General features: G+C 49.7%; 12 protein-coding genes across 12 annotated transcripts; 4 read left to right on the top strand and 8 right to left on the bottom strand.

Annotated features, from left to right (window-relative positions):
• Window positions 1-5: 5 nt before the first annotated feature.
• Window positions 6-1,383, bottom strand: B0J16DRAFT_326862 (HSP20-like chaperone). The gene has a single exon (XM_046126050.1). The coding sequence runs from the start codon at window positions 1,309-1,311 to the stop codon at window positions 280-282; it is 1,032 nt and encodes a 343-aa protein (XP_045988507.1). The 5' UTR covers window positions 1,312-1,383; the 3' UTR covers window positions 6-279.
• A 922-nt stretch (window positions 1,384-2,305) lies between these two features.
• B0J16DRAFT_377331 (Alpha/Beta hydrolase protein) lies at window positions 2,306-3,460 on the bottom strand (the record flags this gene model as incomplete). Its single annotated transcript, XM_046130832.1, has 4 exons — window positions 2,306-2,583; window positions 2,634-2,901; window positions 2,960-3,355; window positions 3,404-3,460. The coding sequence occupies 4 exons, from the start codon at window positions 3,458-3,460 to the stop codon at window positions 2,306-2,308; spliced, it is 999 nt and encodes a 332-aa protein (XP_045988506.1).
• Window positions 3,461-4,197: 737 nt separating this feature from the next.
• Window positions 4,198-4,802, top strand: B0J16DRAFT_7547 (cysteine alpha-hairpin motif superfamily). Its single transcript, XM_046134433.1, has 3 exons — window positions 4,198-4,325; window positions 4,378-4,442; window positions 4,494-4,802. Exons 1-3 carry the CDS (start codon window positions 4,301-4,303, stop codon window positions 4,632-4,634), a joined length of 231 nt encoding a protein of 76 aa, XP_045988505.1. The 5' UTR covers window positions 4,198-4,300; the 3' UTR covers window positions 4,635-4,802.
• A 189-nt stretch (window positions 4,803-4,991) lies between these two features.
• Window positions 4,992-5,485, bottom strand: B0J16DRAFT_313211 (uncharacterized protein; the record flags this gene model as incomplete). Its single annotated transcript, XM_046125115.1, has 3 exons — window positions 4,992-5,172; window positions 5,231-5,343; window positions 5,396-5,485. The coding sequence occupies 3 exons, from the start codon at window positions 5,483-5,485 to the stop codon at window positions 4,992-4,994; spliced, it is 384 nt and encodes a 127-aa protein (XP_045988504.1).
• Window positions 5,486-5,695: 210 nt separating this feature from the next.
• B0J16DRAFT_7533 (chaperonin Cpn60/TCP-1 family) lies at window positions 5,696-7,719 on the bottom strand. Its single transcript, XM_046134429.1, has 4 exons — window positions 7,560-7,719; window positions 7,453-7,504; window positions 6,744-7,399; window positions 5,696-6,688 (listed from the first exon to the last, which is right to left on the bottom strand). The coding sequence occupies exons 1-4, from the start codon at window positions 7,620-7,622 to the stop codon at window positions 5,846-5,848; spliced, it is 1,614 nt and encodes a 537-aa protein (XP_045988503.1). The 5' UTR covers window positions 7,623-7,719; the 3' UTR covers window positions 5,696-5,845.
• Window positions 7,720-7,957: 238 nt separating this feature from the next.
• Window positions 7,958-9,690, top strand: B0J16DRAFT_277800 (P-loop containing nucleoside triphosphate hydrolase protein). The gene is made up of 4 exons (XM_046123820.1): window positions 7,958-8,104; window positions 8,164-8,255; window positions 8,311-8,425; window positions 8,473-9,690. The coding sequence occupies exons 1-4, from the start codon at window positions 8,102-8,104 to the stop codon at window positions 9,583-9,585; spliced, it is 1,323 nt and encodes a 440-aa protein (XP_045988502.1). The 5' UTR covers window positions 7,958-8,101; the 3' UTR covers window positions 9,586-9,690.
• An 11-nt stretch (window positions 9,691-9,701) lies between these two features.
• Window positions 9,702-10,949, bottom strand: B0J16DRAFT_326855 (uncharacterized protein). The gene has a single exon (XM_046126049.1). The coding sequence runs from the start codon at window positions 10,674-10,676 to the stop codon at window positions 10,038-10,040; it is 639 nt and encodes a 212-aa protein (XP_045988501.1). The 5' UTR covers window positions 10,677-10,949; the 3' UTR covers window positions 9,702-10,037.
• Window positions 10,950-11,791: 842 nt separating this feature from the next.
• On the bottom strand, window positions 11,792-13,097 carry B0J16DRAFT_313207 (cytochrome C1 family-domain-containing protein; the record flags this gene model as incomplete). The annotated part of the gene is made up of 4 exons (XM_046125114.1): window positions 11,792-12,464; window positions 12,523-12,585; window positions 12,716-12,873; window positions 12,906-13,097. 4 exons carry the CDS (start codon window positions 13,095-13,097, stop codon window positions 11,792-11,794), a joined length of 1,086 nt encoding a protein of 361 aa, XP_045988500.1.
• Window positions 13,098-13,373: 276 nt separating this feature from the next.
• B0J16DRAFT_366142 (uncharacterized protein) lies at window positions 13,374-15,326 on the top strand. Its single transcript, XM_046130076.1, has 2 exons — window positions 13,374-13,891; window positions 13,947-15,326. Exons 1-2 carry the CDS (start codon window positions 13,700-13,702, stop codon window positions 15,012-15,014), a joined length of 1,260 nt encoding a protein of 419 aa, XP_045988499.1. The 5' UTR covers window positions 13,374-13,699; the 3' UTR covers window positions 15,015-15,326.
• Window positions 15,327-15,452: 126 nt separating this feature from the next.
• Window positions 15,453-16,569, bottom strand: B0J16DRAFT_7399 (uncharacterized protein). The gene has a single exon (XM_046134409.1). It carries the CDS (start codon window positions 16,434-16,436, stop codon window positions 15,669-15,671), a length of 768 nt encoding a protein of 255 aa, XP_045988498.1. The 5' UTR covers window positions 16,437-16,569; the 3' UTR covers window positions 15,453-15,668.
• A 1,711-nt stretch (window positions 16,570-18,280) lies between these two features.
• Window positions 18,281-19,659, top strand: B0J16DRAFT_390751 (nucleophile aminohydrolase; the record flags this gene model as incomplete). Its single annotated transcript, XM_046131898.1, has 3 exons — window positions 18,281-18,634; window positions 18,724-18,948; window positions 19,003-19,659. The coding sequence occupies exons 1-3, from the start codon at window positions 18,632-18,634 to the stop codon at window positions 19,657-19,659; spliced, it is 885 nt and encodes a 294-aa protein (XP_045988497.1). The 5' UTR covers window positions 18,281-18,631.
• A 330-nt stretch (window positions 19,660-19,989) lies between these two features.
• B0J16DRAFT_7473 (DNA polymerase phi-domain-containing protein) lies at window positions 19,990-23,312 on the bottom strand. Its single transcript, XM_046134421.1, has 2 exons — window positions 22,168-23,312; window positions 19,990-22,117 (listed from the first exon to the last, which is right to left on the bottom strand). Exons 1-2 carry the CDS (start codon window positions 23,228-23,230, stop codon window positions 20,103-20,105), a joined length of 3,078 nt encoding a protein of 1,025 aa, XP_045988496.1. The 5' UTR covers window positions 23,231-23,312; the 3' UTR covers window positions 19,990-20,102.
• Between the last annotated feature and the right edge of the window lie 1,659 nt (window positions 23,313-24,971).

Genomic DNA, 24,971 nt, shown 5'->3' with positions numbered 1-24,971 from the left:
CATGGTGTCACAACGGATTGATAGTTATGCAGGTCACGTCAAGATGTGAGACATTGATGATTTTTAAAGTTGTTTTCCATTTTTATCCTCCAATTATTTAGATAAAGGTATTCGCGCAAAAACAAAAGCAAAAGCAAATAAAGCCCAAACTAGCGTATACCAAGATGATCAAAAGGCTATCTACTAGAACTCCGTCAAAAGTGTGGATATCATATCATAGCATACCGTATCGTTTCCGTTCCATTTCGTTCCCATGCTCGTGAGTTCCCTACCCTATCCTTACTCAATGTCGATCTTGTGGATCTCAGTCCACTCCTTCTCGGCCTTGGGAACAGTGATGATCAAAACACCATCCTCCATCTTAGCTGTGATGCCCAGACCGTCAACCTCGTCGCGCTCATCAGCTCCAACAGGAGGAAGCGCTACACTGCGCTCAAACATGCCGACCTTGCGCTCACCAGAGGTGAGTGAGTTGAGGAAGGTCTCATCACCGGGACGGTGGACAACACCAGCGATCTTGAGAAGCTTGCGGGCGGCGTCCCAGTTGACACCGATGTCCTCCTTCTTTGCGCCTGGGAGAGCAACGTGGATGACGTACGACTTTTCGGTGTTGAAGACGTCGATGGGTGGGTTGAAGGAGGAGTCTGATGATTCGGTGGTGGTGTTGGGGTCTTGGTTCTGAGACTCCTGGAATTGGTCGCGCATGTTGCGGAAGAAAGGGTGGCTGGCCCAGCCACGGAACATAGAAGAGAGGTCAAAAGGACCGGCGTAGGGAGGAGGAGGAGGGTGAGGACCGTGGTGAGGTCCATGGTGAGGTCCATGATGAGGGAAAGGTCCACGACCTCGTCCTCCACGACCACATCGGGGACCTCCGCGGCCTCGACCTCGACCTCGTCCAGGCCACTCAGGACCAGCTCCGCACTGGTTCTCCTCGGGAGCAACTTCTTCAGGGTCGGGGACGTTCAGAGTCTCTTCAGAAGGACGGCTTTCGCTTCTGGTAGTTGAGCCCTGGGTCTCGGTTTGCTGCTGGCGAGTGCGAGGCTCGGGAGCGTTCTCGCCAGCGAACCAAGGACCCCAGACGAAGCCATCGGCCTCAGGAGGAGGAGGAGGACCTGGAGGTCCATGGGGACGGCCGTGGTTAGGACCGGGAGCACCAACTCCAGGACCTCCAAAGGGAAAACCGGCCATGAAAGAAGGGAAAGGAGTGTCGGATTGGTGGTCAACGCCACGGCCGGTTGCTTGGTTGGGATCAAAGTTCTGGACAAAGTCCCAGAAGTTCATGTTGTTGTATGGATTCTGGTGTGGACTCATGATGAAAGTATTCAATAGGTAGAGTGTAGTGTATTTGTGTAAGTGAGTGAAGCTGGTGGTGAATATCGTATCATGGAGACAGAGACAGCATGCGATTTATATAAAAAATTCTCCATATTAACTAGATGGGGCATCTCATCCGCTAGGAGGCGAGATCTAGACACATGCGTAACCCGCATCGTAACCTTGACTAGGCAAAAAGAAGGCACGTACTCAAGAAACAATCAATCGAACCATTTAGACATGCGGAGAAATTGAAGAGACGTCCTCTATTCGGGACATGATCTCGCCGCGCGTCTGGTCACTTTCGCCTCCAAAAAGAGAGAACAAGTTCCCGAGTCTGGGGTTGAAAGGGTATAAGCGGCCCCGAAGATCCAATGGCATGTCCGGGGGCAAATAAATTGGACCACACTCTAGATTCAGAACAGTCTGTTGATTCGGTGCCGAGTCTGTTTGGGACCTTTTTCGCACTCTTCTAAAGTGCGAGGGTGCTTCTGTTTCGGCGGCAGCAAATAACAATCTGTCCGACCTGGAAGAGAATGGCAGCTAAAAGAATCCATTAGCATGTTTTAGTTGGGAAAAGAAAAAGGCCAAGGATCAGGCGCCTAAAATGCTGACTCACTCATTGTTAGTCTGGGCTGCTTGGGTCGCCACATCAGATTAGATCGATCAGTCTCAGTCAACAACAGCCGCGTAGGCGACACATACTGCAATGTCGTTGTTAGAATTTAATTCGTTACAGTAGTCGATCTTCTGCCATTAACTTCAGGCTCCAAGACGCGACTCTATCTTACGTCTTCATTCATCAGCCTTAGCTGGTGATTGACTATCTCCCGATTTCAGTCTGCCCACTTACCACTTACACGGCTGGTCTACGTCACCCCATCACCTGTCACTCAGTATATGCAGCAGACAATACGAATAACATCCTTTTGACTCCCGAAGCCTTTAGCCACCTTCATCTAGTTATTTGGACAAAAGATAGAAAATTATATCACTTAAGCAGCCATTTCAGACCTTCGACAGCATCCCTCTCACGCTTCTGCGAAATCTCAAGTTCGGGAAACACAGCCCAGAAAGCATGAGGTAGACCAGGGTAAATATCGATCTTGGTAGGAACTCCTGCATCTTTGTAGACCTGCTCAAGCACAATGCTGCAGTCTCGAACGGGATCTAAACCACAAGCCTGGAAGTAAGTCTTGGGCAGTCCTGCGTGGCTGGGAAATGCAACCGGAAATGCCAAAGGGCTCTTCATGTCAGGCTTGTACTTGGCTTTAATTTTGGTTAGTGTGATCTTGCACAGAATGAATGAAACAACTCACAGTGGACAAACTTCATCGACTCTGCGCTGAAGACAGGAGCCTTGGCACATTGCTCCATGCTAATGAAGTGGTCCTTGTATTTCTCAGGGACTGTCTGATCATTCACACCAGAGGTGATGGGTGCATAGACGCCCGTGAGACGAGGTTCATTCTTAGCATCGTGGTATAAGTGCGAAACAGCCAGAGAAATATCCGCCCCTGAACTGGTACCTCCAATGATGAAGCCCTTGGAAGGGTTGATTCCAAGCTTCTCTACGTTTTGAGAGGCCTACTTTGCTTTAGTATATCATTTCCTTCGTCTTGGATGCGATCCAGGATGTACCCACCCAAACAGCTGCATCAAAGGCATCATTGATAGCCTGAGGAAAGACATGTTCAGGTGCATGACGGTAGTCGACATTAACAGCAACACCTCCAAGCTTTGTGAACTCTGCACAAAGCCTAGCCTCAGTTTCGAGATCACCTGTGACGAAGCCACCGCCGTGGAAGACGATCAGGCCAGGCCGTCCATCAGAAGGAGTATCACCCTTTGGAGTGTACGATCGTGCATTGACTTCAAAGCCATCTCGGAGAGGAATCTTGAAGTCTTGCATCTGATAGGAGAGAGTCTCGGGATCGGGTTTGGGCTGGAATTGTCTGAGTTGTGCCATCATCTCTCTGAAGGACTCGAGCTCAGTATTCGTGTCCCAGCCATTGAGCATTGGGTTATGAGCCCTGACGATCTGGTTCTTGTTAATAACGCGAGTGTTTAAGAACAGAGGGTGACTCACGGGCTCGAATTCAGGGTGCACATCTCCAAGAGCCCTGATATCCTCGATGGTGAGCATGATGAAGTTGCAGGTTAAGTTAATTGAATAATGAGTGTCGACGTTCTTGAATCGATCTATAGTATGTTGGAGATGTGAGTTAAGAGGATAACGCTCTGTCTTTATACCGCCAGTCAATGGAACATATGTTGAGCAAAGTGATAGTCACGATTTCTAGAAGCCCGGTTTACTCCTATGCCCTGACAGTCCTTTCAATCGATTATTGGCTCTCCAAATACAAAAGGATCAGTCTAGGAACTCGTATGGGGACTGTTGAGGTGAGGTCTAAGTTAGTCTCGTAAATGATTGGATGTAATTACATCTTGAACTTTGACACCACCGAAACATCACCAAGCGGGTGAGAATCTGGCCTTGTCGCCGGCGTAGATCCGTAAATGCCGTTCGACCAACAGTGGGACCCTCACTAATTATCACCGGGAGACACTGCCTGCATGTATACCACAGGGACCATTATCCCAAAGAGGTAATAAGAGGATGTTGGGAATGTTGACTAACACCGCCAGATTTAACCAACTCAACATTCTTATTATTGTCTCTTGAATTAGGTATCTCGCAAAGACCGTATACCTGGCTCTTTCCTTTAAAGTCAATTCTCCAAGTTGAGAATGACGTCAAATCCAATGCGCGAAGTCATCGCGACGCCACGTGAGAGGTAAACAATGATTGGTCAGCTTCATTGAGGCAGCTTAGAAATTGAAGAAAGGCCCGGGCCTGCCCTGCAGTTAAGTGATGTATTTGCGGCCCGTAGATTCGGTAGCTCCAACGTCAACTTAGCCGGTGATTCTTTTTCTTACCAAAATCGTTAATTCGCAACACCCAAATTATTTCCTTACAGACACAATGGACGCTGCTCAAACAACAATCTGTATGTCTCAACTTGCTATTGATCCTCTTCAATCATTGCTAATAGTCTAAAGCCTCGCCCGTGAGCGCCGCCGCAAACGTTGCGTCTTCCTCCACAACGGCCATCAACAAGCCCAAGGTGAGCCTCACCCACCAATTCTCCCAATTGCGATACTAACACCCTTTAAAGCCCTGTTGCGTGTGCAAGGACGAAAAGGCCAAGCGTGATGAGTGCATGCTCTTTTCCAACGCAAAGGACCCCGCCGCCGACTGCAAGTCTATGATCGACCAGTACCGTTCTTGTATGTCTGGCTTTGGGTTCCAGGTTTGAAGGGGAAAACGACGACTGCAGACGATGAAACGATTCTTTTGGTCATAGACTACGGGCCGTGTACACTATTATACGATACAATGTAGAATTACGGGCAATCCATCCATTTTCCTCTCTGGACAACTTTTGCTGCTGTCGTTGTCAGCAGTGGCGTGACATTTTGAGTATACATAGAGTTGTGCATGCGGTGGAAAACGTTATTCGCAGTTCATACTGCGCCTTGAGATCTATAGTTCGGAAGTGACCGTTTCTGTGGCTTAAAAATGGTTCTGTCGAACATGCCTTGACTCTCCTCCGATGCTGCCGACTTGCAAATGCTGACCCTGAAATGACAATATGATAGCCCCGCCGTATCTTTTAGTTATTTTGTTTCTTGACATCATCTTCTCTGCCCTTGATGCCTATTCTCATCATCTCTTCAAGCGCCTCGGTGGCAGCAGTGGCCTGATTGACGAGTGTCTCCATCTGCTGTTCGATCTCTCTCCTGCGCTCAACGGCCTCGATGAGCTTGGTAACAGCAGAAGCAACGACTTCCTTCCTGGTAAAAGTAAGCTTCTGATAGAACCAAAAACGGCAAGCGAAGGGGGAAAACGCACTCTGTAGATCGTTGGTCTTGTTGGAAAGCCATTACACGAGAGCGCAGGTTTGCCATTTCCGCAGCTGTCTCTTCAACGATCTCGTTCATGCTTTCGCTCCGTTCCTTTTTCAGCTACACAAGAAGTCGTTAGCTAGAGGCAAAGATTAAAACTGTCTAGTCTCACCCTTTCCAACCGCTGCTGTGCTTGCATAGTAATTGCGCCAGGATCGCTATCTTCTCCTCCAGAACCATTGCCTGAATTTCGGCGTGGCATGATCGATAAATTGGAATGAAATTAAATGAACGAATGAATGTTTTGAATATTCTGCTGGGAACTGTCTGTGGAATCTTGCGGTGTTGTTGCAGGAGTGGTTTGTTCTAGGCAACTCATACTTCGAGGGAAGGAAGGAGCGACCTCATCCCCTTACACCAAATGCTCAAATTTTCGATGGCCTGCCTGCCTGACCATTTATGAATGCACAAATCACCAATCGCAAACGGATTTCATCATCACATATGTCAATTACGGGCGTTATAACCCAGTCTATACAGTTCAATACTTTTAGCAGATTCATAACCCATTTTGATATTTTCATACAACTCAAGGCAGATCCTGCTGAGGGGATATCTCACTCTATCGGGTCAAAGCAATGTCGTCTATCCTCAGAATCATCTTGACAGTCTCAGCCGCCAGCTCGATCGCGCTTGTGCTCACGAGGAGAGGCTGCAACACATTCTCCTTGGAAATGTTGGTGTTGACACCTCCCGACTTGATACTGACTCCAGCGTTCTTCTCGCCCATCTCGTGACGGTGGCGAAGTTCTGTAACAACCTTGATACTGTTCAAACCGGCGTTCTCAGCCAGCGTGGTGGGGATAACCTCAAGAGCATCAGCGAAAGCCTTCCAGCAAATGGCCTCAGTGCCTGTCAAGCTGCGCGCCTGCTTGGACAGCTGTGCAGCAATCTCAATCTCAGGGGCACCACCACCAGCGATGAGAGCCTTCTTCTTGACCAGACATCGCACAACGCAAAGGGCATCGTGCAGACTTCGCTCGGCCTCCTCCAGGATCAGAGAGTTGGCACCTCGAACAACAACGGAAACGGTCTTGCCAACAGACTTGGTACCGGTGACCTTGACCATGCGCGATCCCGAAGACTGAACCTCCTCAACCAGATCAGCATATCCCAGCTTGTCCTCGGTGAATGAGTCAATGTCGGCAATGGGCTTGCAGCCAGTAGACTTGCAGATAAACTCGACCTCATCACGCTCAATATCCTTAATTGCAAGGATGCCGAGCTTGGCCAAAAAGTGTAGCGATAGATCGTTAACGGCATCTCGTAGAATGGACTTCTGGATAAATAGAACGTTGCACTTGGCCTTCTTAATCTTCTTGGCCATGTTGAGAAGGTATAGTCGCTCCTCCTTAACGATCTTGTCCATCTGTCGGTAGTCGTTGACCTGAATAGTGTTCTCCATCTGTAGACTGTTAGTAAAAGATCATAACTCAATGTACAGATATGTTGTAACATACATCAGGCTTAGGGGGGCTCAATTGGAATTGGATGAGACCAATTCGAGCCTTCTCCATGCGGGCGGGACCGCCAGCGTTCTTGAGGACAGGCTGAGTAAGAACCAGACCATCAACAAGCTCACTGTCCTCGATCGTTCCACCAACTCGCTTGACAATTCGAATGTTCTTAAGATCGACGTTGTCGGCAGTCTTGAGGTCGATAGTCTTGGTGACAGAGTTCACCGCCATAGGTCCCAGCAGGTTCGAATATTGTGACACGATCTTGGATGACAGAGATGTGTTGGCGGCTTGGAGAAGCGAGGAGGTGTCGCTAAGGGTAATCGGCAGTGACATATCGTGGAGGACCTCGACGGCGGCGGCGGCAGCTCGTTGGAAAGACTCCGAGATAACGGAAGGGTGAATACCCTTAGAGAGAAGTCGGTCAGCAGCACCGAGCAGACTACCGCAAATGACGACAACGGAGGTTGTTCCGTCACCAGCCTCGACATCCTGAGCACCGGAAAGGTTGACAAGCATCTTCGCTGTAGGGTGCATGACCGACATGCTCTTGAGCATAGTGTTTCCATCGTTGGTGATGATAGTCTCGCCCTTTCCACCTCGAATCATCTTGTCCATTCCTCGAGGACCGAGGGAAGTTCTGATAGCATCGGCGACGGCTATATAATCGTTAGCCTAGTTGAAGGTTGTGGTTGGATCGAAAGCGCCATACCTCGAGCGGCGACGATGTTGGAAGAGCGGACCGCCATGGGCTTCTCCTTATCCTATCCATATAGTTAGCGGGGTGAAGCTCAAAAGCTTTATATAAGCTGTCCGTACCCGGAAAGTAGCATTGCTAGAGCCACCCGCTGCAGGGGCTGGAGCTGTAGCCGGTGCAGACATTTTTTGAGAATAAATTAGCGGTCGGTGGTATCCTCAAAGTAAAGAAGTGATGTTGATGGCGGGGCTTTGAAGGAAACACGGCTGGACTTCTTTGGAGATGTCCCACCTCCCCTAGGCTGCCCTACTCCGCCATAGAAATGTCAACCCAGAAATTTTGGATCGGGGGTACAGATCATCCAGCTCCGAGGGGTTCCTTGAGCTAGCCCATCATGGGTCTAGTGCACTTCTCGAGCAGCCAGCAGCCAGCGCCCAGCAGCCACTACCTATTGCGTGGGTCCGTGCTCCAAGCTCGCTCAAGGCAACTCACAGATTACGGAAGGCCTTCGGTGACACCTCCAACCCCAAACAACCACGGCTCCAGCAACGACAATTCGACTCTCGTTCTCCATCATAGATATCTCATCAACTGTACGCCTAAAGAAGAGCGAATCTTATACTACACGACTTTATTACACTATTGGAGACTTGCGGATTTCATCATGGTTAGTTGACGTGTATCCATGGAAGCTCGATTATGTACCGTCCTAACAGCCTACATTAGCCTTCCGCAACCGGCTCAAACTGGGAGAAGTACCAGAAGAACTATGCCGACGATGAGATAGAAGAGAAGAAGATCACACCTCTAACAGACGAGTATGGGCCGCCTTCTCTACGATGACAATGCGATGGTCAGCTAACCCACTACTAGGGATATCCAGGTTCTCAAGACCTACGGTGCCGCGCCTTATGGAACATCTATCAAGAAGCTCGAAAAGCAAATCAAGGAGAAGCAACAAAGTGTCGACGAGAAGATCGGTGTCAAGGTTGGACTCATCATGCGCCAAACAGTATTCCATACTAACCTCCGCAGGAATCCGACACAGGACTTGCGCCACCTCATCTATGGGATGTCGCTGCCGACCGTCAACGAATGTCTGAAGAGCAGCCATTTCAGGTAGCACGGTGCACGAAGATTATCGCAGACGAGAAGGGCGACGAATCCAAAAGCAAGTACGTTATCAACGTCAAACAAATTGCCAAGTTTGTTGTCCAGCTTGGAGAACGAGTCAGTCCTACAGATATCGAGGAGGGCATGCGTGTCGGTGTCGACCGCAACAAGTACCAGATCATGCTTCCGCTACCGCCCAAGATCGATGCGAGCGTAACGATGATGACTGTGGAGGAGAAGCCTGACGTCACCTATGGCGATGTTGGTGGTTGCAAGGAGCAGGTCGAGAAGCTGCGAGAAGTCGTTGAGATGCCCCTGCTTTCTCCCGAACGTTTCGTGAACTTGGGTATCGATCCCCCCAAGGGTGCGCTGCTTTACGGCCCTCCCGGAACCGGAAAGACTCTGTGTGCCCGAGCTGTCGCCAACCGAACAGACGCTACCTTCATTCGAGTTATCGGTAGTGAGTTGGTTCAGAAATACGTTGGTGAAGGTGCAAGGATGGTCAGAGAATTGTTCGAGATGGCACGAACTAAGAAGGCATGCATTATCTTCTTTGATGAAATCGATGCCATTGGTGGTGCTCGATTTGATGACGGTGCTGGTGGAGATAACGAAGTCCAACGTACTATGCTGGAGCTTATTACCCAGCTTGATGGTTTCGATGCTCGAGGAAACATCAAGGTTATGTTCGCCACCAACAGACCCTCGACATTGGATCCTGCCCTGATGCGACCTGGACGTATCGACCGAAAGATTGAGTTCTCATTGCCTGATCTCGAGGGCCGTGCCAACATTCTTCGCATTCACGCCAAGTCCATGTCTGTCGAGCGAGATATTCGATGGGAGCTCATCTCTCGTCTCTGCCCCAACGCTACAGGTGCTGAGCTTCGCAGTGTCTGCACTGAGGCCGGCATGTACGCCATTCGTGCGAGAAGAAAGGTTGCTTCAGAGAAGGATTTCCTCAGTGCGGTAGACAAGGTTATCAAGGGCAACCTGAAGTTCAACTCTACGGCAACGTACATGCAGTACAACTAGACATACTTACCATAGCGAGAGGTGTAATTTAATGCGGTGTATGATTAGAGGGCAATTAGATGGCGGAACTTTGGACGTCACAATGAACAAATTGCTTCTGATGAATATCATTTTTACTCAAACGTGAATTATCGTAATGTTACAAGTCATAGTGTTCCCAATCATTGATATCTACAGAATCTATCTAACGCTAAAACAAATATTCCCAGTTGCAGTTCAGATGCTTTAAAAACAAGGCCGTCAAGACCTTCTGCTCCAAACACCATTCATTACCCGCCCAACAGCGTAACAAGCTGTACCAATAATTCCTTTGCATCCATGCCCTCCCAGCCAGAACTATTGTCATAGTCTTGAGCCTTCTTAAGGCAGTGTAAATAAATGCACCCAGCGAATGCCCGATAAACCATCATTATTCGTAAACAAACGCCATGCATGCCGTACCCCGTTCTAAATCATGAGCCCTCCATCTTGGAAAAGCAACCCAGGCACGTAACCTCGCCTTCTGTACCTCGTTCGATACAGCAGCGACTGCATACCACAGCCTGATGCCCAACGGCGTTCCATCCTTGGTTCGTTTGCTGTCCTTCCTTCATGTTGGTATTGTGTTGTTGTTCGTCGTCCACATCATGCATGTGGAAAGATCTTGAAAGTGCTTCTTGCTCCGAAACTCCAGAGTCTCCATCCATATTCCACCCATGACATTCGCGGATGCATACGAAGCAGGTACGCTCGCCACAGCCTTGGCAGTCGGCAAAAGAGTCGAGATGTGTTTTTTTGGTTGGTCTGCGGTGGCAGATGTGGCAGGCAGCAAGAATGGTCTTGGTAGCAGGCTGGAACTGAAGCGCCTTGATCTGCGATAGACGCCGGCCTCGAGTGTTCGTATTCAAGTCGTCTGTACCAATATCGTCGCTGCTGGTGCGGATTCGCTTGGGCACTGGAAGGGCCTTTCGAACTGCAAATTCCGGCTTCTGTTTGACGAGATAAATGTCCCTGGAGTCTTCTGGGCGGTATGTTGTAAATGCGAGTCGATCGTCGTCGTCGCTGTATCTTCGTTTGCGTCCTGAATGGACGTCTTCTCCAACAAAAGGCATCGTGAGGTGGTTTTTTGCCAGTGCTGCTTATTGGGCACGCACGGCGTGGCAAAGTAAATTTGTGGTAAGGGAAGAAGGCCCAGCAATGAAGGTATGTATATACCGGTAGAGATTTCTTGTATTGTGAGAAAAGAAGATTTAGGTGGTAAGCAAGGTTGAGAAGTAAGGAGGTGAGAGGAGCAAGTTAAGAGCTGAGCAGGATTGAAGGAGAGTGGTTGAGAGGAGCGACGGTAACTGGTCACTAAGGAAGGCACCTGCTGCTGCAACCTCGAGAAAAGTGGCTCCTGCTTCGGGTGTGGACGTTGACATTGTGGCGCTAGCCGAGTAGTAGCCAATGACAGTGGAGGAGGCCTGGTGCAGCCTGGATGATAGTGGTGAACCTCTTAAGGCCCAGCAATTCACAACAGATTATTGGTACAGGATGAAGTCGTGAAGATTGATTCGAACTTTATGCAATTGAATAGCTGTTTGCACGGGGAAACACTTCTAACCGTTGGAAAACTTCAATTCTTAAGCTACCATAGCCTCACGTAAGAGCCAAAATGTCATCGTGGTATCCGATGCCTACATCACATGGCCAATGGGTGGAGGCGGGGTTTCATAAATCCAAGAATCTATTGAATAGCCTAGGACAGCATCCATGCTACTATTTACAAGCCGTGGACAGCCGTCACCTTGCAGATATATCACATCACTTCAACAACCACTTACTCAATTATTTTCTTGGTATGAGCCGTCTGGACGGTCACTAAATCTCCTTTGATCAAAATCGAATCGTAAAAATAAATATCCCTTAAACAATTCTTTGCTCCAATATCATGCAAGTCCACGCATGAGACTCGGGCGATTCAACTTTGGTATTATATAGTGAGAAATCATTATGTCCATCCAGTATATGGAGCCTCACATATTGCTACCAGTCACCCATGCAAGACCCCAATCGTAGTACTGTCGAATAAGGTATTGAAAACGATTCATCTGATTTACACTCTAACATCCACCTCCAAACTTCATTCCCTTCCACGACCAGACTTCTTTTCTACCCGCCACCGCCGACAAAGGAGCTGCTCTAGGGGGCGACTAGTATACAAATGAGATTTTGAGATCTTGCCCGTTTAGCGGCGGACCTTGACCTCCTTAGGAGGGTCGTAGGCGATCTTTCGGGACTTGAGCCAGGCCCACTTGTATCGCTTGACCCAGACACTGACAGCCCACAGAGAGGCAGAGACAACCAGAACCTTCATACCCATGCGCTTTCGGTCGTCCATCTCAGGCTCGGCAGCCCAGTTGAGGAACTCGACGACATCCTTAGCCATCTGAGAGGTGGTGGCGGGGGTTCCGTCCTCGTACTCGACGAGACCTTCGTAGAGGACACGAGCCATGGCGATACCGGTACCGGGGAAGTAAGGGTTGAAGTTCATGCCGGGGGCGACCTGAGTACCAGCAGGGGGCTCCTCGGGGTAACCAGTGAGCAAGCTGAAGATGTAATCACAGCCACCGTGACGGGCCTTGATGATGAGAGACAGATCCGGGGGAAGAGCACCGTTGTTGGCGAATCGGGCAGCCTCCTCGTTCTTGTAAGGGGGAAGCATGTAGTCGGCCAGCTTTCCGGGACGCATCTGGATCTCGCCCTGCTCATCGGGCTCACCGGGGTACTCGTTCTCCTCGGCAAGGGCCTTGGCCTCGTCAACGGTCAAGATGGAACCGACGAGAGTTCGGTAGGGGATTCGGCTAAGGGAGTGGCAGGACTGGCAGACCTCCTGGTAAACCTGGAAACCACGGCGGAGACTGTTAAGGGTGTCAGTAATTCGATATGGCGTATTCAACGGAATCGGTGGCATCTTACGCCTGGTGGTCGAAGGTCTTGAACCACTGGTTGTGGACCCAAGGGTACTTGGTAGGGTGAAGACTATATTCATAGTGTTAGTGACTGGTGATGCAATAGCCGTGCGAATCATCGATGGGCTGAATTTATGCCTCATCACCCGAATGGTGACAACATCGAACTTCAAAAATCGATAGCCGGGGATAGAACGTACCCCTCCTCAGCGGGAGTCATGGCAAAGGCCACAGGTCCATAGAGATGGTAGTACCAGGCCATGGAGCCGAGGGCGAGAGTAGTCGAGGCGGCGGCGGCCAGGTTCAGTCGAGTGGCAGTGGCATCACCGGCGGCGTTGGAGCTCGAGGAAGCGGCACGCTGGAAAGAAATGACTGTCAGCAATCGTGTACATGCAATTGAGGCGCATTGTGATGCGATTGGCGTGGTTGTGGCGTGTCGAGGTTCGTGATGATGATATCTCGGCAAACGGGAAGCTCGTTGGCAGAGGTGGTAGAATCGTGCCATACCTTGGCGACAGTGGAAGGGCCGTTGCGGAGGCCATTGAAGGTGCGCGTCGAGCGCAAACACGACCTAGCAAACATTATGGGCGAGCTAGACCGTCACTGCTGCGATCGAATGTGAGGCGGCGAGATGGGGAGGTCGTTCTCGGAGTCGGAGGACAAAAGGGCTCAAGCAGAGATCATTAGCAGCATCAGACAAAATCCTATCGAGCGTTCCAATAAGCCGACGCTGATTGGATGCGGGTCGGATCGGGGTCACGTGTTCGACCGCTCTCGCCTTGCTCGGCTGAACGGGCAGGTGACCTCCGCCGTGAGCCTTCCAAATTTTTCCGATCTCCGGGATAAAGTCGGGTTCGACGCTCTGTAGGACCCAGCACTCCAGCAGCACTAGGGGCTTGTTCCAGCTGGATCCAGCTACCTGAACTCACTCGGCTGCCCGTAGCGATGGGAAATTGCAAAAATAAATCAGGGACCATGTTCAAGCCTAATTGGGTTATTCACCTACTGCCTGATTCTGCCTACCTGCTTCTTGCCCCACCCCCACCTTGGACTGAATTCAGACTCACACCAAACTTCGACACTCTTTTGACTTAAACTACGACTTTTCCTTTGGGTTTGGAAATCAAAACAGCTTTTTTCTTTCCTTCATAGCGATCCGCTCCTTGCTCTCTCTTTATTATAGAATGGCTTCTTCAAACAAGGTGTTTTCCCTCGAGGGAAAGGGCCTCAAGCTCGACACTGCTGAAGATATCGAGGCTCACATTGCCCCTCTTCGATCTCAAGATGTCGAGGAGGTTCGCATTCTGGGCAACACTCTAGGTGTCGGTGCTTGCCAACGCCTTGGTGAGGTTCTTGCGACCAAGAAGAACCTCCGAGTATGTTGAATTTTCCTATTTCATGTCTCATATCTGCTAACATACTTCACTCCAGGTCGCCAACTTCGCCGACATCTTCACCGGTCGACTCCTGAGCGAGATCCCCGACGCTATCTCCTCTCTCCTGACCTCTGTCCTCAACCTCCCCAAACTCACCACTGTCAACCTGAACGACAATGCTTTCGGCTTGAACGTTCAAGCGCCTCTCGTGGCTTTCCTCTCCGCCCACGTCCCCCTTCAGCACCTCTACCTGAACAACAACGGCATGGGTCCTCATGCTGGTATCCTCATCGCCGACGCTCTCTCAGAGCTTCACGGCAAGAAGGAAGCCGCCCGAAAGGAAGGAAAGGAGGTTCCCGATCTTGAGACCGTTATTTGCGGTCGCAACCGATTGGAGAACGGAAGTATGACCGCCTGGGCCAAGGCTTACAAGCTCCACAACAAGATCAAGACCGTAAAGATGGTTCAAAACGGCATCCGACAGGAGGGTATCTCTCACCTTCTGACCGAGGGTCTCAGCCACGCTTCTGAGCTCAAGGTCCTCGACTTGCAGGACAACACTTTCACTGTTACCGGCGCCAGGGCTTTGTCCAAGGTCGTTTCGAACTGGGCTTCCATTCAAGAGCTTGGTGTCGGTGACTCTCTTCTGGGTTCTAAGGGTGGTGTTCTCGTTGCCAACGCTCTGGCTAAAGGAAAGAACAACAAGCTCGAGACACTACGACTACAGTACAACGAAATCCCTGCCAAGGGCATCAAGGCCTTTGCCACTGCTGCCAAGGACGGTCTACCCGCCCTGAAGCGCATTGAGATTAACGGCAACGTCCTCACCGAGGATGACGAGTCTATCATCGTCCTCCAGGAGCTTCTTGAAGAGCGCAAGGAAAAGTTCGGTGGCGATATCGTCAACGAAGACGAGTGGGGTGTCGACGAGCTTGACGAGCTTGAGGAGCCCGACAGCGATGCCGAGGAAGAGGAGGAGGAAGAGGAGGAAGACGTCGAGCCTAAGGAGCGTGCCGAGAAGCTGATCAAGGAGGCCGAGGAGGCTCAGGAGGAGCCTGTCATCCCTGTCAAGGACAAGGAGGTGGATGAGTTGGCAAAGAAGCTCGAGAAGACTGAGATTTAGACATGGATATACTGAACTGTACGATGATGAAAATTCACTTCATAAGGCTTAAATGGAATTTGATACCCCCTTTACAACATGGATGATCTGCTCGAGCCGGACGCAAGATGAAGTAGACAACAAGCATAGGAAACAGCGAACAAGATCCGACAATCGGAGGAAGCTATGAATTATATATAAACACATAGATAGGAAACACTTCACGGTCAGGTTGAGTGACATTCATACAGCATACTTTGAATAACAGCACTCTTGGACAAGTATTAAGGGGTCACCGGCCCCTGACAAACAGAGTGGCTCTAATCACGACCATACGAACTGGAGGAATTCAATAAGGGTTGTATAATGAACAGGTAGTAAAGTAGTTTGCAAATTGAAAGCTAAGGCTCCTCCAGCGCCATCCGATCCCTTTCCTTTAAAGCTAGTTTCTCATAACAATCTCCTCCATCCTGGTGACCATACAAATAAGCTATAAATCTCGTACAATATCTGGTTACTCATGGCTTCGTTCCTGTTTCCCATCTGATGCGCTCAGTGGAGCGCATAGCTCATTCAATCGTCCAAAAAGAAACCCGATTCGAGGTTCTTTCCCTCTCACTGAGTAATCGTAGAATCAAATACAACATTGTTCTGTTTCCCGATGTTGGTGATCGTTTACATAACATCCATGGTGTCCATCTCAGGTGCTCGGAACCCCTGACAGGCACCGTATTGGGACGCCATTTCGAGTAGCTTCTGTTCACGAGCGTAGTCGGGACCCATGTAGACTGGGTCTGTGGCATGAGAGTAGAGTCCATAAGTGCTTCTAGGCTGAGAATCACGAGCCTCTCGCTCTCGCTCTCTTCGCATGAGCTCCTCATAGCCGGAAGCCATGTATGGCTCTGTCTCGGGCTCTTGCTGGTTAACCCATCTGCCGTCGTTTGATTGGACTTGTGTGCCATCCAGGCTCATGATTTGCTGTTGCTGGTTGAGTCTGTCGTAACGGATACGGGCAAGCTGTTCCTCGTTCTCTACAGTAGTGCTGCTCCATGCAAGAGCAGGGATATCGCCACCGTTTCCAGGAGGGCAGATATTCCAGAGCTCGATAAGTCTCTCCTGCTGAGCAGGCTCAGCGACCTTGAAAAGCTGAAGTTGTGAAGGGGTGAGTGTAGCTGGGTTAACACCATGGTATTGCAAGACGGTCTCGACACTTGGCGCTTGAGTCTGAGGTGGCTCTGAAGATCGTCGAGGAATTTCTTGGTGCTGAGCTGCTTGTGTGATATGGGCGGAGTGTGTATAATGAACGGAAGTGTAGATGATAGGTTCGGAGTTATCTGCTTTGGGTTCCTGTTGAGGTACAGGGGCAGGCTCCGGGATCGGGTTGAAGGTCAGGTTGCGAGCCAGGAGAGCGGCAAGCTCATCTTGTGATTGCATGAAGGACATTATTGCTATTTTGTGGTATCTGGGAGTTTGTTAGCATATTCCTCATGATATTGAGCTAAAAAGGGACAGGATAAATACCAGGTTTGGTTGATATCAGAAGGAGTGTCAAGATAGTATTCAGTTAGAAGCGGCACAGCTGTCGGTTGTTGTAGATGGAAGATATCAGAGCATAGAAGCGATAGAATTTAAGTCCAGATGATTCCGTGGAGCTTTGTGAATATCAGATCGATGTGACTGATACAATGCTTGTTCGAAGTGGCAATGAATGCGGAGGGGTGCGATGTTGGATACGGAGGTGACTCGGGATCATGCGCAGGCGAAAGGAACTGAAGACGTTCTGGTTCTTTGTTTTTATTTGAAAGCTAAGCTAAGCTTTTTGACGGATAGTCAAGGAAAAGTCAAGGAAAAGTCAATGAAGAAGAGACAAGAGGTATATAAAAAAAGAAAGGGACGGGAATTTGTCTCTTGTTCCTGGCTCAAAGGACCCTTCCCTTGAGTTGGGCCTTGACGGGCCAGGCCTGGAGGGGCTTAAGAGCGGTGGACCGTTGGGTCGTGTTGCAGGGAGCGCACGGGGTGAAATGGTTAACGTTAGTGGGGGAGGCCTGAGACGATCTTTTTGTGAGGCGGATAATGCGATGATTTAGTGAAAGACAAGGCGAAATGAGAGATGAAAGGGGTTTCTTTGCATTAGTTTCACTGAGATTAGAACAGAAGGGCTTGTAGTCGTTGACGTGAAGAATCAAGAATCCATTCTTGGGAGTGAATCGCGGGGGATATCTGATGGAGGGGCAATGATGGATGAGATGGAACGTGGGACAGGCAGGGACAGTGATGAGTGACAGTGACAGTGGGCACCCCTCCCGCTACAATCTAGCCGCTAGGTAGCCCACTCTCCAGTGCATTCAGGCACCTTTCCAGGTCATGACGCAGTGAAGACACATGGAACCAACTGACAGAGGCACATGATGGCTCTTATGACAACATCCACTTTCTGCAATACCTCATCTCAACACATTTTTATATTGGATATGATTCAATGTCTTTGTATACGATCTTCATCCCTTGAGCGTTCCTCAACATCATATCAGTGAATCTTTACCATATCAAGAAACCATCGAAACTAAATCACTCGCCTCATTCACTTCTTCACGCAAAGAAAGGATTCGACTCCAAACAGCTTCATCCAAAACCCTGGTCTTATTGACCTGGTGTGACCCAATAAGCCTGTGCCACACGGCGACCGTCACACACTAATTGCTCTGCTATGCTTTAGTTCAGCACCGATATGGTTTGTCGCATTCCGTTTCCGAATCATCTGCTTTGACGTGGTTCATCTTATGTGAACTGTGCTGTTCTGCCTGTCTCAAGATTCGTTGTCTTGGGCAAATGAAAGTAACATCTAGTGCCATATATCAATACTCACATTAGGCCTCAACGAACCTCAAACTCACCGCCAGGTAGCCAGCGAGATGCTCGTGTAGTGAGTGAGTGGTTAAAGTGGCTCCCCATCCAAGGGTCGACGCTATCAAGATTTATTACCTGCCTAACAAGAGGCATGCGAACTGAACGGCGTGCTCTAGAGTTGGGTCTCGATGCTACAAACGTTAGGTCCATGTTCGTCTCATGTTGGTGGCATTATGACAGTCTAAATTTTCAATGTCAATATTTCATTGAAATCATCATGGCATTAACAAATGAGCAGTTTAAAGCACAACTCCAAGCTGAAACCATCTCCAAAACACATGACATGTTACGTCGGTTCGATACCGAGACTTGAGGCTAAACTCTCCAAGGATGTGCAGTTCTAGACCTTCAATTCCTTAAGCTTCTGCTGCAGGGGAGCTGGCGATCCATCGATTACCTGGGAGGGGCCAATGGATCCTCCTACGCCACTCCCGTCTTCACAGCCACGTGCCACCTTTCTCAAGGCTATCCTCTAATGTGGCGCTCGATCTGTGGCGTTCAATCTGTGGCGCGGATCTTTACACCTCAGGCATACATACCCCAGCCTTGCAGTGTACCGCCGGGTCAACTGCAACACGCAGCTCCAGGCTGCCTAGGTGAAGGAAGCTCCAAGCCAACGCCATCGCAAGCATCTCGACAACACAGCTCCCCTCCTCGTCACCAATTCCCGCCCGATATCCTCTCCATTGTCGGCTTACGCTTCATCAACTTGACCAGATAAATCATTCATCATGGTAAGCTAACTAATACATATCCAAACAAGCATGCTTGTCGTCATCGAGGGATAGCTTCAAGTGCTGACCTAGCTTGTCTCTTTATATAGACGTCGATAGGCACGGGTTACGATTTGCTCAACTCCATCTTCTCCCCTGATGGACGAAACTTCCAGGTCGAATATGCTGTCAAGGCAGTAGAGAGTGGCGGCACTTCTATCGGCATTCGAGCCAAGGACGGTGTCGTTCTAGCTATCGAGAAGGTCGTCTCATCCAAGCTCCTAAAACCCGGTGCCAACAAGCGCATCGCTACAATCGATAGCCACGTCGGTGCTGTATGTCAAGTCTTCTCTACAGCTACTATGCTCAGACCGTACTAACCTCACCAGGTATCTTCTGGTATGGTTCCCGATGGACGTCACTTCGTCGACCGAGCCCGCGACGAGGCCCAGAGCTGGCGACAGAACTTTAAGACCCCCATTCCCACATCCGATCTCGCCAGCCGCATGGGTGGCTACCTCCAAGCCTACACCATGTACGGATCAGTCCGACCATTCGGTATCACCGCTATCTTGGGCGGCTACGACACCCCCGAGGAGTTCCCCGTTGACGGTGAGGTGGGATCAGGACCCAAGGTTGGAGCTGGCGGCAAGGTTGAGGGCAAGCGCGGCGGACCTTTCCTTTACATGATTGAGCCCAGCGGAATGTACTGGGGTTACTACGGAGCTGCCACAGGCAAGGGCCGACAGGCCGCCAAGGCTGAGCTCGAGAAGCTCGACTTGCCCGCTGGCAACATGTCTCTAGAGGACGCTGTGAAGCAGGCCGCACGCATCATTTACATCGCACAGAAGGATAACAAGGACAAGGACTTTGAGCTCGAGATGACCTGGATCAGCGGGCCTGATGGTCCCACCAAGGGACGGCATGTCGAGGTACCAAAGGAACTGCGGGAAGAGGCTGAGCGATTAGCAAAGGCCGAGGATGAGGACGACGACGACGATGATGACGATGAGGACGCCAAGGACGACGATAAGATGGAGGATTAGAGAGCGATTGTGTCAAGAACAAAAATTAAGGCACTTGTACTATCATGATGACGAGTTCATAGAATTTAATGGTTCATCTGCAGGCTTCCGAAGTACTCGCGGGATGCCTGATTCTGAAATGTGCTATATACGTGCGAGACATGTTTGTCGGGGAAAGAGGGAGGTGTGCTTGTAGATCCGGTAGGTCCAGAGATCTTTTGATCTTTGTACAAAGTTCGAGGTGCTCTTTTATAATCTCATTTACACTTAACAAATGATCATCTCTCGTCGTTTCATGGAAACCTGCTGCTGTTGATGTCACTCGATTAATGGAGAGAGAAAGTTACCAATCTTCCAAGTTGTAGACGGCTGGAAGCAAATTCATTTTCAACTCAAAAAAATTGTCTATCTTTTGTTGCCCATCGACACATACGCCATTGATATTATCTGATCATTCATATCTATTAAGCCTGAGAAGCTGTGTTCTGAGACCAATTGTACCAGTCAAGGAAGAAAGATGGCTGGGGCTTGCTTTCGCGAAGCACCCAGCTCTCCCATGTTTTGGCATATACGCCAATAACATCTTTGATGTTGTCCTTGTCGGCGGCAAAGAGAGCCGACACAACGATAAGACTAGCCGCACTGCAAGCCTTTGCGTATGCATGTGCGTTGTCCTGTCCAACAGCCTCGTGAATCTCGAGCAACACGCCTAGCAGACCATCCCGGTCGGCGATCTCGATCTTCTCGTGGTTGCTGCGTGCCTTCTTCAAGGTCTTCTGGTAGTTGATGATGATTTCGCATGCACGGGCAGCCAGGGTCTTGGTGCTGGTGGTGCGCATGAGGTTGAGCAGGGGGGGTAGGAGGGGGAAGGCGAGGGGGCTGAGGGGCTCCTTGCGAACGTAGATGTCAAGAAGATCGAGGATGCGGTGTTTGAAGTTGACGACAGATTGCTTGGCCTCCTTCTTTTGCTTTTTGGAGTCATTGGTTCGATCTTGGATACGAGGCTTGATGGCCGCAGCAAGCTGCTCATCGATGGCGAACATTTCAGAGTCGGACATGTCGCCCTCGTCCTCTGAAGAGTCGGCCTCGACGTCCTTGTCTAGACGATGACTGTTGAGAATCTTCTCGAGAGCGTTGTCCAGGTCTTCAGGCTTATCAAACTCGCCCTTGTTCTTATCATCACCCTCCTCTTCTTCGTCATCATCCTCGTCGTCATCCCCGCTCTCATCGTTTGCCTCGTTGATGTCAATAAACTCAACATCAGAGTCAATCTCGATATCTGAGTTATCCTCTTCGTCACCGTCTATTCCTTCCTCGTCCTCTTCATCCTCATCAACCTCCATCTCGTCCTCTCCAGTGCTAAACAGCTCCTTTTGGCCCTTGGTGCTCTCGTTAGATGAAAGGGGTCCTGTCAGAAGCTCGAGGCCACCAGCTGAGATCTGAGGAGTGAAGGCTTCGAAGACCTGCTTGGAGACCTCACGCATGAGAGATGAGGGTCGTGCAACAAAGGATAGTAGGATCTCAACAAGAAACTCCGATGTTCCAGCCTCACTCTCAGCGGACTTGCCCTTCTTGAGGCGGTCAGAGTATTGTGCAAGATCGTTAAGAACCTCCATGGCGTCGGGGTCTTCGTTGTATAGTTGGAAGACGGAAACAGCGTGGAGCATAGCCAGGGCCTGGTACAGACTCTTCTCATTGTCATCTGACGCCTTACGCTTAAGTAGCTTTTGCATTCTTGACAGCGCGTTCTGGACAGCCTCGCTAATCTCCTCTGACATGGCCACCGAGTCAGGGTCAATAGATGACACTGCGAGGCATAATGTGCTGTAGTCCTCTGTTCTTCGGCTAACCTTGGCAAACGAAGACTCGAGGCGGGTTCGGCAAAGCTCCCGAACGCCCTCTGTCAAAGCATCTGCGGGGATGTGCTTAGGTTGAGAATAGGCAAGCTGAGAAAGTTCTTGTAGGGCGGAGGAGAAGACCTTTTGTTGGATCTTGCCAGAGGTAGCTGAAGCTGAAGCGTTGAGGGTCTTGGATAGATAGTCGACGTAGACTCGGAGTGTGGATGTGGCTTGTGCGGTCTCTTGCTGGCCGATTGTGCTGATGGGTTTTTGGATAATCTTGATTATCTCTTGGCCATTCTCTTCGGATACGTTCTGTAGGAGGCGGTCGATAGTCTTGGTGTTTGTTCGCTGGTCGAAATTATAGGCGCCGTTCTGGCCGAGCAGGCTCTTAAGGATGGGTACAAGTGTCGAAGGGTTGGCGGAAACGGTTGACTCGATTGTCTTCAGCGCCTTGGTGGCTGCTCGGTGCAGGTATCGGTCCTCCTTCGCGGCTTGGTTCATGAGGCAGAGAGAGAGATTCTTGCTGAAGAGACCCTCGAGATGCATAGGAAGATTGACAAGTCCCTCCAACCACTTCTGGAAAACCTGGAATCCCTTGAACTTCTGTCCGTCGGTGGCGCTTTTGGCAAATAGGGAGTCTTATCGATGTTAACTGCTGATATGCTGGAGAAAACACATTCAAACTTACCATCAACTACACGAGCCCAGAACTGTTGGAACTCTTCAGCCTTGGCCTCTCCCTCCTTGAGGTAATGCGCCAAAAGGATGTCCCAGACATAGTGCGACTGAGCAGTCCAGCTGGCCTGCTTGTTCTTCTGGCCACGCTCGGGCTGGTCCTTGTCAAAGTCCTGGAAGCTCTCTCGAAGAACTGCAGCAAGATCGCCAAAAGACTTCTTGGAAAGAGGATCACTCCAAGGCTTCACCTTGAGATCAGGGAATCGGGTGAGAGCAACAAGCCAGATAGCCACACCTTCGGGAGTCTTGGCCAGGTTAGCTTCCGCGACCTTTTCAAGCGTAGCCTTGGCCTGCTTCTGGTTCATCTGATCGAGAGCTCGAACAATGGCCCCACCGCACTGCGAGCGAAGCCAAACCTTCTTAGCCGCAAGCTTCAGAAGAAGATCCAGAACTGTGTTCCATCTCGAGATGTCGTGGAAGAGGATTCCAGCTTGCACGAAAGCCGAAAGACCGAAGAATTGACCCCAGTATTGGTCTCGTTCCTCCTGCCCAGGAATGTTTCCAATGACCTGAATCTTCTCGGTCAAGATCTGGAGGACAGTGTCGAAGTCGAGGTCCTTGTATGTCGACTCGGCGAGCGCTTTCTCTCCAAACAATTGTCCGAGAATTTCTGTGAGAACTAGGGTGAAGCCAACGCGGGAGGCATTTCGGCCACTTGCGAGTCCACGGAATAGACGGCGATCGAGGTGTCGTCGCAGAATAGCACTAGAAACGCCCTCCCCGTCGTCGTCACCTAACAAGCCATAGACAATGCAATCGGCAGCCACAATACGGTCGTCGGGGTCCTCGCTGCCTAGAAGCTCATAGAGCTCAGCCTCTCTCTTTCGGTCTTCTCCAACTGGTGTCTCGACGAAGAGAGCCTTCACGAGGGTCGGGTTGGCCTTGGTCTTAGTCGCGCCTGGGGTCTTTGACTTGTTCTTCTTCGCTGAGGGTTCGGACTCGTTCTTTGTGCGCTTCTGGGGGTTCTGTAGGCTGTTGGCGCCTTCCTTGGCACCGCGCTTTCGTTTGCTACCCATTGTCGGATGTGTGGGTGTGATGGTTAATTGAGGCGCAAATTTGCTTGGTTCTTCAGTCTTTTTGCGATAGCTACACTCTTTTGCAGAAAAATTACTGGGATTTAAGGTTCTGCCGAGTTTGACCGCCAAAAAGTTGCCGGACCCCACCAACTGACGTAGGTATCTGTCAACCTTGAAGATCTACGATAAGAATAACTCTACGAGATATACGGATATATAACTGAAAGCTCTTTGTGCGCGTGAGTCACAGCTGTGTTGGCGATAGTTAGAGTTCAATGGATGTGGGCGACTTCAACTGGGATGAGCCCAGGCTTTGCCCTGCCTGGAGATATCAACTTGAGAGTTGAGAACAATCTACCATGATACCAAAATTTAGACGTGATGACTGTTCTTCCAAGCACATCATGAGTCAATTGGAGTTTATGAGTCAATTGAAGCAGTGAGTAATCTCAAGAAAAGGTTGTGGCTTTGGGGCGTTAGATACTAAGCTTCGACATTTTGGACTACCCTATGCCTGTACCACAACTTGACGAAGTTCGTGAACAGGACAATCGGCATGACCAAGCCTCAAATTTGACATGGATAATTATTCAATAGTAATACCATTATCAGCAGATAGTGCCTGAGCGGAATGCCCGACAGTGAACATGATCTAGATTCAGGAGATGGCATGACTTTGTCTGTGAGAAGCAATAGGGAAACATTGTTCAAGTCAGATATGACTACTTGGTTATGATTATTGATGGTTACTTGTTAATAGGAGTTTTGCCGCGTTCAGGAGGATGTTAATTCCATTGATTATAGGCGTCTACTTCCCCTTAATTACAACGTAAAGTTGCAAAAGAAAAGTCACGACAGTGCACTTGTATCAACCAACAACGAAACCCCCTTAGATCCATCATAGGAGTCATGACAAGTATCAGCATTCGTACATGGTGATAATTATCAAATGTCAGTTTTTTCAAGCCACGCCTTGTATCGTCGCTCTTGGCTTTGTCACTATTACCCCGTGCTGGGATGAGCTCCTATTGCGGAGTTTGGCATGTGCGTTTCTGTCCTGTCCCTGAGTTTTGACGTTGTACTTGAGTCGCAAAAAAGTCACTAATAAGCTGTTAACCAGCAACCGCTCTGCTTTAACGTTTTCCCGATAAAAAGTTTTGACATATAATTTCCGTTGTTCGGTCCTTCGCTGCGGAGCCTCTGGGGTCTTGGTCTTGGGTACAGTACAGTATACCCGATACCCTCAAGGACAAGACGCCTTGACTAACTTGGGGTCTTTTTCCAGTCAGGAGATGGTCAACTAGCATGGAAGTTGACGCATGAACGCTGAGGGCTGAGTGATGGCTTGTATGGATGTTACATCCGCGGCTGTGGAGGCCCTGCAAGTTTCACTGACAGGTTGGTGAGTTGAGGTGAGTTACTACAGTGATTGTGATTGCGCAAGGTTGAGATATAAGCTCTAGCCAGAATCAGATATCGTCGTCCAATCCCCATCATTGCGTATCCAACCCTGTTCAATTCGAGACGTTGTTTCGAACAGAGATTGCTTTTATCGGGCTAGAGTTTCGCTTATTACAGAACACAGAACGTTTACGGAAGCTGTATGACCCTAGGGCGAATAAGCTAAATTTGATCATGACTACCGAGAGATGTCGTGATGCTGGCGGTCAATGGAAATGTTTACTTTTGACCGAGAGTTGATGGTTGTTGTGGAGACGAAATCGTGAATTTCCATCCATTA

The sequence above is a fragment of the Fusarium flagelliforme genome (genome assembly GCF_020744385.1).
Source record: "Fusarium flagelliforme strain FIESC 12 MPI-CAGE-AA-0113 chromosome Unknown B0J16scaffold_1, whole genome shotgun sequence".
In the NCBI taxonomy this organism is placed as follows: Eukaryota; Fungi; Ascomycota; class Sordariomycetes; order Hypocreales; family Nectriaceae; genus Fusarium; species Fusarium flagelliforme.
This window is presented reverse-complemented; position numbering and strand designations above follow the sequence as displayed.